The sequence below is a fragment of the Trachurus trachurus genome, assembly GCF_905171665.1.
Source record: "Trachurus trachurus genome assembly, chromosome: 1".
NCBI lineage: Eukaryota > Metazoa > Chordata > Actinopteri > Carangiformes > Carangidae > Trachurus > Trachurus trachurus.
The window spans coordinates 35,490,089-35,504,891 of NC_139891.1; the positions used below are offsets into that span (position 1 = coordinate 35,490,089).

The window sequence follows — 14,803 nt, forward strand, 5'->3', positions numbered from 1 at the left end:
AAAACCCTCGTTGCAGTGTTCTGGACCAGCTGGAGACTCTTTAGAGAGTTTTTTGGACATCCTGACAGGAGAGAGCAGGGCTGGACTGGCCATCGGGCATACCGGGCAATGCCCGGTGGGCCGTTGACCCAATGTGGGCCGGCCTGGCCGGTCCGCTGTGTTTTTTTTTTTTTTCTAAATTCTTTCCAATTGGGCCAGGCTACAGAGGGCTAGCCGTGTGTGCCAGCATCGACACATATTATTGGTCTATTGTTTGTCATTGTCAATCAATCATGGGCTGACAGGCTCAGAGAGCCCTGACAGTGCTGTCAATCACTAAGTTACACGAACCAGGGTGGGGCGGGACCTCAATGGGCCGGTGGACGGGCTGCTGCTGCTGCTGCTGCTGCTGCTGAGCCAGTTAAATAGTGAACGTCTTCGAAACTGTTCCCTAACTTGAAAATGTATTTAGTGTAAGAAACGCCCGGGTGGCGCTGAGAAACAGCGATTAAAAAGCCGGAGTCTCTGGAGGTGGAGGCTGCTAAATTGACGGATCTTTAGTGCTGGGGATCACCACCGCCACCCCCCCAGCAGCCACAGGTGCTGCTGCGCCGGGAGACGAGCGAGGAGGACCCGACATGATGAGCGAGTGGAGGCAGACATGGTAAGTAACATTAGCCTGGGGCTGGCTACACTTCTGAGACATGTCCAAAACAAAGTAAAACACGTTTATACATTGATGTGATAACTGCATAGGCTGCTGGTGAATGCAGCTGCAGCTGCAGCTAACGTAGCTCCTCAGGGATTAAAGCCCTTATTTTTCTAACTTTGATAAATTAACATGTGATAACATATTAGTCCAGAGTGGAAGGGCTGTGACTGTTGGTAGTTGTGGTTGGTTTTGTTTAAATATGCCGAATTGTGATATTAGTTATTATTGTTCAGATGATTTAGCTAAGCTAGCTAACAGCTGCTAACGTCAGCAGTCTCTTGTTGCCGTAGCAACAGTAAACATTCACGTGGAAGCTGAGATACTTGAATTTTAGCACAAAATACAAGTAAACCTATAGGAAATAATAGTTTAACAATATTTACCATTAAGTTTATTGTAATCTTTCAATTCATTTATAGTTTACTGAGTAATAGGTATAATTTGTGTGTAAATGTGTTACTTTTACTGTACTTCTCTAATGGCTGTGCTGTCTTGAGCATGTTCAGGTCACAAAGATCTGACTTTTTTGCATTGGAAAACACTAAAGTGTCCTAATGAAAACACGACAAAGCCATTTGACTATCTTGTTCATAAATGATGGTGACAGGACTTTTTTTTTTTATGATACACACACTTTCATTGATACGAATACTTGGTTTTGAGCATGTGACATGCTTTTGCAGGTTAAAAGGTTTTGCAGTTTGCACAAAAAGTATACTTGGCTACATATACTTGTCAGTACACAGATGCTGAGTACAAGTTCTGTTTGCTGTTTCTTGCAGGTCACAAATTTGGTGAGGAGTGGAGCTGGCTGGCTGCGGACGAGGAAGTAGGGCAATACATACTTGTGCACATACACATAGAATGCATATATTCAGACCTGTAATTCTTAGACTTTTTTTTCAATTCTCTATGGTTTCATAATGACTGAGTCACCTTTAATACAAGTGTTCCAGCTCTAATGCTGCTACTGTCTGTAATATGTTTCTATTTAGATTATTTGTCAGGATATTTTGTTATTATTGTCCCTGTTTGTCCTTATCTCCCCGTCTCTCTTTGCCCCCCCCCCCCCCCCCCCCCCCCCCCCCTTCACCCAATTGAGGTAGCGCCCACCTCTAGTCATGACATAATTTCTGTTGTGATTTGACACTAATGAATAAAGATTTATTGATTGATCAATTTTAGTCCTTGAGTTCATAGCTACGTGTTTTATTTGTTAACTGCTATCAAGGAATATGACTCTCCTTTGTCTTGTGCAAATCCAATTTCCCTCGGGATATGAATAAAACTGAACTCCTTTGTAGTATACGTTAGAGAAGACGCCGCAAGATTTGTGGACTTCTACGCTGTGTCCGCTGATCAGTAGCCTAGTGGGCCGGTCTGGACAGAAAATGCCCGGGCTGAATTTTTGTCCCAGTCCAGCCCTGGGAGAGAGTTGCAGTAGTCTAGCCTAGAAGTGATAAATGCATGCACCAGTTTCTCAGCATCACTCTGGGAAAGGATATTCCTAATCTTAGTGATACTACGCAGATGGAAGAAGGCGGTCCTAGTCACGTGTTTTATGTGGGAGCTGAAGGAAAGGTCTTGGTCAAAAATAACTCCAAGGCTCCTCGCAGTTGTACTCGGGGTCAGGGTGATGCCATCTAGCGATCTGATTAGAGAATGTGTCCCTGAGGTGTTTAGGTCCAAACACAATGACCTCAGTTTTATCTGAATTCAGTAGCACGAAGTTAGAGGACATCCAGGATCTAATGTCTTTCAGGCAGTCTTGCAGACTGATGAGGCGGCTTCTGTCATCTGGCTCCATGGACAAGTAGAGTTGGGTATCATCCGCATAACAGTGAAAATTGAGAGTGAGAGTGCTTCCGGATAATGTAATAATAACACATTATCTGCAGAGAAACTTGTACATTTCACCAATATTTATGCTAGTGCTATTCCCCTGAGTCCGGGGTTAGCTGTTATCAACAGCGGCTTGTTGCTACTGCTGATGCTACGGTTCGTTTCTGCGTGTCAGAAGAAAATGAGCAGCTGGATGAAGTTCAGCTTCCACAGGCTTCCTCTCCTCAACCTGGACTCACTAAAGCTTCGGCTAGTTGAGATAAAAATGGACCCGAATGCCGAAGTGGAATGATTATTATCAGAATGAGCTGTGTTGCGCTCAGAGATGACATCATCCAGGTCAGAGGTCAGTAGGTCAACCTACAGACCCCGGAAGTTGATAACAGCTAACCCCGGACTCAGAGGGGAATAGCACTAGCCTATCAGAACTAAATATTGGTGAAATGAAGGAGTTTCTCTGCAGATAATGTGTTATTTAGAGGCTGCATTCTGCTGCCCTGTAGACTCCATTATACGGATATACGCGGCTCTCGGCTGGAGCTAATTTCATCAGAACGACTTGTAATGACACCAAAGTTATCTGGGTGAGTAAATGATTGTAGTTTATGCTAGAAATAAGGTAATGTAAAAACGGTAATTATCCTTTACAGCACTGATAGTTTCAGAGAGGTAGATGCCAACAGTACAAACCTGTTTTGTTTTTTTCTTTTTTTAGTCTCCAAACTGATGATTGTAACAAGATTTGGTCAAAACGACAAAATTATTAATTAGGTTATTAGATAAGTATTTTTTATTAGCCATTTTTTCTCACTTTGACCTTTGTCCTCAGTGTGTAGACATGTCTGCTGCCAGCAACCTGAGGTCTGAAGATCAGTTCCTGTGCTCCATCTGTCTGGATGTCTTCACTGATCCAGTCACTACACCATGTGGACACAACTTCTGTCAGAGTTGTATCACTCAGCACTGGGACGTTAATGTACCATGTCAGTGTCCAATGTGTAACAAGGTTTTCTATGTGAGACCTGAGCTGCATGTCAACACGTTCATCTCTGAGGTTGTTGCTCAGTTCAGACGTGAAGCTCAACAGAAAACCAGCAGCAGCAGCTCAGAGCAACACGTTTCCAAACCAGGAGAAGTTCCCTGTGACGTCTGCACTGGAACCAAACTGAAGGCCCTGAAGTCCTGCCTGGTGTGTCTGACCTCCTACTGTGAGACTCACCTGGAGCCTCATCTGACACTGTCAGGTCTGAGGAGACATCAGCTGATGGAGCCTGTGGAGAACCTGGAGGACAGGATGTGTAGGAAGCATGATAAACCTCTGGAGCTGTTCTGTCAGACGGACCAGACATGTGTCTGTGTGCTCTGCTCTGTTTTAGACCACAAGACTCATGAGTTTGTTCCTCTGAGAGAAGAATATGAAGGAAAGAAGGCAGAGCTGCAGAAGACAGAGGCTGAAACTCAGCTGATGATCCAGAAGAGACGACTGAAGATTGAGGAGATGAAACAGTCAGTGAAGACCAGTAAAGCTGCTGCAGACAGAGAGAAAGCAGAAGGTGTTGAGGTCTTCACTGCTCTGAAGGAGTCTGTTGACAGAGGCCTGAAGCAGCTCATCAAGGAGATCGAAGAGAAACAGAAAAGCTCAGAGAAACAGGCTGAAGACTTCATCACAGAGATGGAACAGGAAATCTCTGAGCTGGAGAAGAGAAGCACTGAGGTGGAGCAGCTCTCACTCTCTGAAGACCACCTCCACCTCCTCCAAAGCTTCCCATCCCTGAAAGCTGCTCCACCCACCAAGGACTGGACACAGGTCAGAGTCCGTCCACCATTATATGAGGGGACTGTGGTGAGAGCTGTGTCTCAGCTGGAGGAGACACTCCGTGGACAGATGGAGAAGATGAAGCTGAAGATGAAGCTGAAGAGGGTCCAGCAGTTTGCAGTAGATGTGACTCTGGATCCTGATACAGCAAGTCCCTGGCTCATCCTGTCTGATGATGGAAAACAAGTTCACTGTGGTGATGTGTGGAAGGAACTCCCAGACAACCCAGAGAGATTTGATGAATGTGTTAATGTCTTAGGAAAACAGAGTTTCTCTTCAGGCAGATTTTACTTTGAGGTTCAGGTTAAAGGAAAAACCAACTGGGATGTGGGAGTGGCCAGAGAGTCGATCAACAGGAAGGGAAACATCACACTAAGTCCTCAGAACGGTCTCTGGATGATATGGTTGAGAAATGGAAATGAGTATGAAGCTCTTGATGACCCCCGAGTCGATCTCAATCTGAGGTCTGGTCTTGAGAAGGTGGGGGTGTTTGTGGATTATGAGGAGGGTCTGGTCTCCTTTTATGACATAGATGCTGCAGCTCTCATCTACTCCTTCACTGGCTGCTGCTTCACTGACAAACTACACCCATTCTTAAGTCCTTATCCTAATGATGGAGGTAAAAACTCTGCCCCTTTGATCATCTGTCCTGTCAATCAAACTGTGCAGATCAAAACATCTCATTCTTTGCAGGACTTGAATAATTTTTAATTCTGGTAACATGTAAATATTTAATGTCAATACTAAACAATGTAAAAAAACAAGAAAAAAAAAGGTGGTGACTGCCAGGGGCGTTTTTGGTCCTGGGAACATTGGGGGCTGAGCCCAGACCCTTCAGGGAGTTTGAGGGAATCCCACCTGGAAAAAAGAACTGTCTTTATGCTTTCTTGGCCTTGTCCACAGCCAAATACTGCAACATGTACTTCAAAATGTGTTTAAAAAATTTAATCATGAATAATGTAAATCATGTGACATGTTTTAGTGGAGCTCTGTCTCTGCAGCTCTCTTCTCTTCTCTTCTCTTCTCTTGGTTGGTTGGTTGGTTGGTTTACTTTATTCATTCCTCTGAAGGGAAATTGATTGTCACTCTGTACGCACAACATCCAACACACAATACTACAACATGACAAGCATTGACAACTCAGGCAGTACAATAAGTGCAATGCAATGCATTACTTAGCATAGCACACAACAGAAAACAACAATGTTCATTAAAAAACTTCACTGCACCAGGTACAAAAGACCTCCTGAATCTTTCTGAGGAACATCTCGGCATCACCAGTCTGTTGCTAAAAGAACTCTTCAGTTCATGGAAGAAAACATAGAGTGGGTGGCTCTTATTGTGCAGAATGCACCAGAGTTTCCTCCCCACCCTCTTCTCCATGACCACCTCTAAGGAGTCAGGAGGCAAACCAATGATAGAACCTGCTTTTTTGATCACTTTGTTAATCCTGTGTCTGTCCTCAGACTTCAACCCCCACCCCCAGCAGACAACAGCATAAAAAAGCACACTAGCTGTAATATTTAGTAGTCAATGAGGAGCCATCTTGAATCAGACTGAACAGTGTTTACTAGTGCTGCTTCAACATATACAACACAGTCCTTGTAACCGTATAGCCCCACCTAGTGGTGACTCCAGTACTACAACATAATACATGACATCTCCCTTTCTTTAGCTTTTGTCTTTTTTTCTTTTTCACAGTTCTGCTCAATAACCAGGTTAGAACTTACAGACACATTTCTGCTTTCTTTACTTTTTTTTTTTTTTTTTTAACACAAGTATTCTCAATAAACATATTTGAACATTACACAGTTTCTGCTATTATTCCCTGTACCTAAAAGGAACTCTAATAGGTCTACCAAAACGTGAAGTTCTTTCACGATGATCAGTGCTCACAGCCTCTGTTATCACTGATGATTTTGGTGTTTTCGGTGGAGACTTTGCAGGCATGATGTGACTTTCTTGGTAGTCCATCTGTCCTGGTTCAGTTCCTGCCGGCTGCTGTCCGCTTTCCATCAGTGGCAACGAATCGTGAACACTTTCCACAGTCTCATGTCGTGTTTGTTGTGGGGGACTTGACATTTCCTTGGTTTTCAGAATGTGTCTCCTGTTTCTTCTGTAGATTTGCTCGTTGTCAGTTTGTACAATGTACGACCTTGGCTGATCATGTCTCTTCAGTATGACAGCAGGTTGCCAATGTTTTTGCTGTCTGATTCTTACTCTTTCTCCTACGTCCACCAGAGGGAGTTTCCTTGTTCCACGGTCAAAGTAGCGTCTCTGCTTTTCTTGTCTGTACATCAATCTGCTCCGTACGTGTCTGTACACTCCTGGCTTTAACAGATTCCTTGACACAGGTATTTTTGATTTCAGCCTTCTTCCCATTAGGAGCTGTGCGGGGGAGTACCCCACCCCGTCCAATGGCGTGTTTCTGTACTCTAAAAGAGCAATGTAAGGGTCTCTGAAACTCTCCTGAGCTTTTTTCAGCAGATTTTTTACTGTTTGTATGGCTCTTTCGGCTTGTCCATTCGATTGTGGAAACTCTGGACTCGAGGTCGTGTGTTTGAACTCCCAGCTGGTTGCAAAGTCTCGCATTTCTGCACTTATCAGCTGAGTCCCATTGTCAGAAAACAGTTCATCAGGTACACCGTGTCTGGCAAAAATAGACTTGAGCGCTGTAATGATGTGTTTACTTGTAGTACCACTTAATTTTGAAATCTCTGGGTACTTTGAGTAATAGTCTACACACATGATGTACTCTGCGTTGTTGAAATGGAAAAGATCAATTCCTACTTTCGACCACGCTCTTGAAGGAACTGTATGTGGTACCAAGGGCTCTCTGGGATTGTTGTTTTTATGTTTGTTGCACACTGCACATTTCTGCACAACTTCTTCAATTTGTTTTGCCATTCCTGGCCAAAACAAGATGTCTCTTGCACGTTCCTTACTTTTCACAATTCCCATATGTGCCTCATGAATTTTTTCGAGCATCTCCTCTCTCATCTTTGTAGGAACAACCAATTTGGAGTTTTTGAACAGTAGACCATCTGAGTACGTCAACTCCTCTCTGAAAGTCCAGTACTTTTGGATTGTCTTTGGAACCTGGCTCCGTGACTCAGGCCATCCATTTTGTACTGCTTGTCTTACAAGATTAAGTTCCTCATCCTCTTTCGTTGCATTTTTGAACTGCTGACTTTTTTCTTCTGACACAGGTAACTGTTTGACTACATAGCTCACATCCAGCTCGTCCTCCTGTCCGTCCTGTGTGTGGTGTCTCAAACTGGCTCTGCTTAATGCATCCGCAATGTGCATTTCTTTACCAGGCTTGTATGACACTTGCAGGCTGTATTTCTGTAGTCTCATTAACATTTTCTGAAGCCTTGCAGGAGCTTTGTGGAGTGGCTTTTTGAATATAGTCTCTAGTGGTTTGTGATCCGACTCAACTTGAACACATCTGCCAAACAGATATTGATGAAATTTTTCACACCCATACACGATTGCCAGCAGCTCTTTTTCTATTTGAGCGTATCTTTGTTCACACTCTGTTAGTGTCCTTGAGCCGTATGCCACTGGATGTTGTTCTTGTAGGATCACTCCTCCCAGTCCACCTGAACTGGCATCAACTGACAGTGTGACAGGCTTGACAGGCACAGGAGTGTTACTCACCAGTTCCTGTAGTCGTGTGAAGCTTTTTTGTTGTTCACTCTCCCAATGCCATGTGGTTTCTCCTTCCAGCAGCTTTCGGAGTGGTGCAGATACTTCTGAGAGGTTTGGAATGAATTTTGCTAAGTACTGCACCATGCCCATGAATCTCTGAAGCTCTGTTTTGTCTTTTGGCTGAGGCATTTCTTGTATGGCTCGCACTTTATCCATGTCCGGTTTCAGTCCGTCTTTGCTTAGCACATGTCCTATGTAGCTGATTTCACTCAGTCCAATTTTGCATTTGTTTCGGTTTAGTTTCAAGTTTATACTCCTCAGTCGATCTAACAGCTTCCTTAGTCTGTTGTCATGTGACTCTCTATCTTCACCCCACACCAGAATGTCATCCATCACGTTGACGACTCCGTCAAGTCCTTCTAGATGCTGTGACAGGCATCTCTGGAATACTTCTGGTGCAGAAGATATTCCGAAGGGAAGCCTCTTAAACCTGTACCTTCCTGATGGTGAGTTAAAGGTACATAGTTTTTAGCTCTCATCATCCAATTGGATCTGCCAGTAGCCTTGGTTAGCATCCACAACTGAGAAGACCTTTGCTCTTGGCATTTCAGCCACAACTTCCTCCACAGTTTTCAGAGGATAGTGTTCTCGTTGTATTGCTTTGTTTAAGTTCTGAGGGTCAAGGCATATTCTTATTTTGTTTGGTTTCACAACCGTCACCATGCTGCTGACCCATTCCGTAGGCTCAGTTTGTTTTTCAATGACACCCAGGTTTTCCATCCTTTTTAATTCCTTTTCCACATCTTTTCTCAGGGCTACTGGGACCTTTCTAGGAGGATGAATCACTGGTGTAACAGCTGGGTTTACCTGAATACGGTGAACTCCCGGAACACAACCTAGTCCGCTGAATAAATCTTCATATTCACTCAATATGTCCGTCTGTGTTCTTTCTTCCACTGCATAGATCCTCTTCACCATCCCAAATGCAACACTAGACTCTTTTCCCAAGACTGCTTTTGTATCATGCTTTATGACTTGAAAGTCTATAATTTCTTCTAATTTAGTATAATTTCTGAACCGGTACTTCAGTTTCTTCATGTAGCTTTTTTAGTTGAGTTTGGCTCACCTCGCTAGCACGGCAAATGTCCACTGCTCTCTGTAGCGACAGCTCCAGCTCTCTCAACAGTCTGCCTCGGATCTGGTCATTTGTGATTCCACACACAACTCTGTCTTTTATTAATGACTCGGTTAATTCTCCAAACTCGCAGTCTTTTGCCTTGTTTTTTAAATCTGTGACGTACGCATCAATAGACTCTGTATTCCCTTGCGCTCTCGTGAAAAACAAATGTCTCTGGTACGTCAGATTTTTTCGAGGCTCACAGTAGTTTTTAAACAGATCTTTCAATACTTCCAGATCATCAACATCGTCGTCAAACTGAAACGTGTTGAATACCTTGATGGCGTCGTCTCCGGCAACATGGAGAAATGTGGCGCATTTTACGTTCTCCGACTTCTCTGCTATTCCGCTAGCGATGAGATATATGTCGAACTTTTGAATCCAGACTCTCCAGTTTTCAGACAGATTACCTTCTAGGCTCAATGTTCCTGGGGGTTTTTGAAGTTCCATCTTTCATTTTCTGGGTTCTTTTTGTCTTTTAAATCCCACTTCTGACACCATGTAATATTTAGTAGTCAATGAGGAGCCATCTTGAATCAGACTGAACAGTGTTTACTAGTGCTGCTTCAACATATACAACACAGTCCTTGTAACCGTATAGCCCCACCTAGTGGTGACTCCAGTACTACAACATAATACATGACACTAGCTAAAATACTTCTCTTCTCTTCTCCCATCATCTGATCACTTCTGACAGAAAATAAATATTTAAATCAAAAATAACCTTCTGATATCTTCAAATCTCACTTGTGTGTATGATGGAACATTTAGGCTTGACAAAAATAGTGACTTGAGTCATATCGTAATATATATCGATATCGACTGATATGAAAAAGATTATCGTGATAGGATTTTTTCTCATATCGCCCAGCCCTATATGATATGCTAGTGCTATTCCCCTCTGAGTCCGGGGTTAGCTGTTATCAACAGCGGCTTGTTGCTACTGCTGATGCTACGGTTCGTTTCTGCGTGTCAGAAGAAAATGAGCAGCTGGATGAAGTTCAGCTTCCACAGGCTTCCTCTCCTCAACCTGGACTCACTAAAGCTTCGGCTAGTTGAGATAAAAATGGACCCGAATGCCGAAGTGGAATGATTATTATCAGAATGAGCTGTGTTGCGCTCAGAGATGACATCATCCAGGTCAGAGGTCAGTAGGTCAACCTACAGACCCCATCCATCATGATCACTTCTTCCATCTTCTGCTGCCAGAAAAACAATGAAATGTATACACTGAATGACAACATCAGAAAACATCAAATACAAATATTTCAACAATAATTTAATGAATAACATGCATTAATCAACTCATACATCAACTGAACGCATATGCGGAGTATGAACACACACTAAAAAATCTAATCCAGCAGCTGCAGTGAAACAGTGTGTCCTGGCATGAGAAAAAGATCAATCAATCAATCAATCAATCAATCAATACAAACTTTATTGTCCCCGGAGGGAAATTTGCCTTGGACAGCCAATGCCTCCAGCAGCTGCATATCATAGAAACACAAGATTGACATAACAGTACATTTAAAGCAGAAGTAAGCAGAATATTTGTGTTATATTTGTGTCAATATAAGTCTTAAATAGTTGTATCTTCCGACAGCAATCACTTACATAGAGTGTTTGGTCTGAAACACGGGTCTGTCAGTCACTCTGCTCTGCTGTAAGCCGAGGAGAAAACTTTCCTTGTATCCTACAACCTTTATCCAATGAAGAGAGAGAACGGCATAAAGGGGCGGTCCTCTCTGTGTGTGCAGCCAAGGGATGCGCGTGAATTTGGTGACGTAGGGACGAGGGCGGGGACTGCTAACTCCATCTGCTGACAAGAAGTTAGCCAAAACGACCGAATCGCTTACTTCTGCTTTAAATAACATCAAAACATTTTCCATTCACTCCTGAGTGAGTACAGTTCATAGACCAGATATTGCACAGCCCTTGTTGCCTTGATTGCAACCAAGAAAGGAATCTACAATAAATATGAAAATAAATAAGTACTGATAAGAGTCAATAAAGTGCAGAGTGTCTTGGGGACTTCTCTTGTTAACATTTCCATGTTTCCCACACTCTGTGTCATAAACTATAAACTGTTTTCTTGTCTGTAACAACATCTATTGCACGTCTGCCCGTCCTGGGTGAGGGATCCCTCTGTTGCTCACCCTGAGGTTTCTCCAATTTTTCCCTGTTAAAAGGGTTTTCTATGGAGTTTTTCCTCAGTGGATGTGAGGGTGTAAGGGCAGAGGATGTTGTTGTGATGCCATGTAAAGCCCTTTGAGACAAACTGTTTGTAAAAACGGGCTATACAAATAAAATTGCCTTGCCTTGTCTAGCCTTGCCTTCTAAAAAATCCTAAAAACCAATGGATAAACTGTCTCCAAAAGAATAAAATCTATTTCAGATTTAGCAGGTGGTTTGTTTAAAGGGATAGTTCAACATTTTGGCAAATTGGCCCATTGCCATAATTGCTATAGTCATAGCAGTAGGTTCGTTACCTTTAATTGTAGGTGTAAGCTATTTTTAGTACAGCGGAGCGCAGCAGCAGGCTGCTCAGAGCTACGCTATGGAGGCTAAGGGAATTTCTTGGTTTCCCTTATCAAACTCATCAAATACAAAATCCCAAAACTCCACAGTGCTTTTGTAGACAAGTTGTGAGCTGCACAACCACCACGCTATGAGATAATGATGGAACGATACGAAACGGAGCCGTTTTCGAGGTAAATTCATACAAAACCGCTGATGCGCGTTGCGTTCAGGGACAGTTTTTCAGCAAGCAGTCTCCGTATTTACCCTGTATTTACCTCGAAAACGGCTCCGTTTCGTATCGTTCCGTCATTATCTCATAGCGTGGTGGTTGTGCAGGTCACAACTTGTCTACAAAAGCGCTGTGGAGTTTTGGGATGTTGAATTTGATGAGTTTAATGAGGGAAACCAAGAAATTCCATTAGCCTCCATAGCGTAGCTCTGAGCAGCCAGCTGCTGCGCTCCGCCGTACTGAAAATAGCTTACACCTACAACTAAAGGTAATGAACCTACTGCTATGACTATAGCGATTATGGCAATGGGCCAATTTGCCAAAATGTTGAACTATCCCTTTAAGAGGTGGATCGATGTTGGTTGGGAGGAAAGAGAGCTTATAGCGGTTGCTTTTACATCTGCTTGCTCTGTATCGTCTCCCCGAGGGCAATAATTCATATTCTTGATACAGAATATGTAAAGGATCGTTTAAAATGTTATGTGTTTTTTATCTGCTGACTGAATGGTTCACATAATGCAGTCATAATGCTAATGTCATCAACTCTGTGGAAACACTGTGTATGGTTGTGTAAAATGTATGTGTGTTGTTTGTCCAAAATTTATGGAGCCTTTTGATCCTGATTCAAATTTCTTTAACTCACTAAATCCAAAGGCTCTATCTTGTGATTATTTGTTGTTTGACGTTTGAGCTTCTCAGCTTCGTCACAAATTCGTTATTTGGATCTGCCTGACTAAACAGTTTTTTATCTTATAAAGTCACAGAAAGGACAGGAGAACACAAAATGCATTTCATTCTCCACCTCTTGGATGTCTTGTATTGTAACTTCTGTCAAATGGAGCATGAGTCTGCAATAAAGACATGAATGAATGAATGAATGAATGAATGAATGTTATTGATATCAGGGGCGTCACCAGACCTTTTTCTGGAGAATGAGTCCCAGTTTAAATGTCATAGACTATAAACTATATTTAATGTTTAACGAATAAGTAAAGTCAGTTCAGACTGAGTTGTGGCCCATTAGAGCTTCATGGCTGGAAGCGACCCTGATCGATATTGACCAAACGTGATCATGATTAGGATTCTTGTCATAGCTCCAGTCCCTTGTATTCTACTTTGTGTTTTATTTTGAAAGTCATCCCCTTCCTTGAGGTTTGTCCCAGTCAGATGTGATTCCTCCCTGAGTCCAGTAGAGGTCAGTATGACATCACACACCAGAGACCAGTGAGTCAGGCGGGTGGAGCAACAACAGAAACTTAAACGGGTTCTGAATCGAAAGTAAAATAGTTTCAGAGCAACAACCGAGACAGATCTCTGTGTTTCTGTCCCAAGACAAATAAAATAAAGTTCATCAGGATTTTGCTCTGATACTGGTGAGTAGAACTGAGAATATTTACTGTGATTCAACAAAGAGAAGTGAGTCAATCTCTGTTGGTTTGTGATTTAGTCAAAAAGCAACAAGATGTTTCCTCATTTTGTAGCTACATTTGCATTCAGGATAACTTATATAACTACGACCAGACAGCCAAGCTCAGTCTGTTCAGAGGTTGTTCTTTAAATGTGGGATTTCTTTTGGAAAATGTCCAAATTGATGCAGTGAAAGTTATTGATTTCTAGTGGCTCTGGACTCAGATTATCAAACACTATGGATCCATATTTGTTTACAGCAACTCAGTGTTTAGAAACGTAACTATAAGGCATAAAGGTGAGGACATTTGAAACGTCTACTTTGAAAATGATTGATTTTTATTACTTCTGTTATCTGAACTCAAAGTCCAGGGGGTGGAGTCATTTAAAGGGTAATTGCCGTTTTTTACAATCTGGACCTTATTTCTAGCATAAAATATGATCATTTCCTCCCCCAGATAACTTTGGTGTCATTACAAGTCGTTGTGATGAAATGAGCTCCAGCCGAGAGCCGCGTATATCCGTATAATGGAGTCTACAGGGCAGCAGAATGCAGCCTCTAAATAACACATTATCTGCAGAGAAACTCCTTCATTTCACCAATATTTAGTTCTGATAGGCTAGTGCTATTCCCCTCTGAGTCCGGGGTTAGCTGTTATCAACATCCGGGGTCTGTAGGTTGACCTACTGACCTCTGACCTGGATGATGTCATCTCTGAGCGCCGCCCGGCTCATTCTGATAATAATCATTCTGCTTCGGCATTCGGGTCCATTTTTATCTCAACTAGCCGGAGCTTTAGTGAGTCCAGGTTGAGGAGAGGAAGCCTGTGGAAGCTGAACTTCATCCAGCTGCTCATTTTGTTCTGACAAGTCGGAAACACGCAGAAACGAACCGTAGCATTAGCGGTAGCAACAAGCGTGGCGCTCAGAGATGACATCATCCAGGTCAGAGGTCAGTAGGTCAACCTACAGACCCCGGATGTTGATAACAGCTAACCCCGGACTCAGAGGGGAATAGCACTAGCCTATCAGAACTAAATATTGGTGAAATGAATTGATTGATGGATTGATATCTTTATTTCGATCATGTAAACGACAATGTAAAAAAATAAGATAAAATAATAATATAATAAGGAAATAAGTGAACAGCAAAATTGTATACACAAAAAAGTAACATCTTAGAAGCAACGCAGTTTACATTAGCGAAAAGGAGTAGGAAGAAGTATAAACTTATCTAATCCTACCCCTATATGAAGGAGTTTCTCTGCAGATAATGTGTTATTTAGAGGCTGCATTCTGCTGCCCTGTAGACTCCATTATACGGATATACGCGACTCTCGGCTGGAGCTCATTTCATCACAACGACATGTAATGACACCCAAGTTATCTGGGTGAGTAAATGATCGTATTTTATGCTAGAAATAAGGTCCAGGTTGTAAAAAAAACGGCAATAACCCTTGACAG

The 14,803-nt window shown here is 42.6% G+C and overlaps 1 protein-coding gene across 1 annotated transcript; it reads left to right on the forward strand.

Annotated features, from left to right (window-relative positions):
- Positions 1 to 3,371: 3,371 nt before the first annotated feature.
- On the forward strand, positions 3,372 to 5,060 carry LOC310990332 (E3 ubiquitin-protein ligase TRIM21-like; the record flags this gene model as incomplete). Its single annotated transcript, XM_083977678.1, has 1 exon — positions 3,372 to 5,060. One exon carries the CDS (start codon positions 3,372 to 3,374, stop codon positions 5,058 to 5,060), a length of 1,689 nt encoding a protein of 562 aa, XP_083833804.1.
- Between the last annotated feature and the right edge of the window lie 9,743 nt (positions 5,061 to 14,803).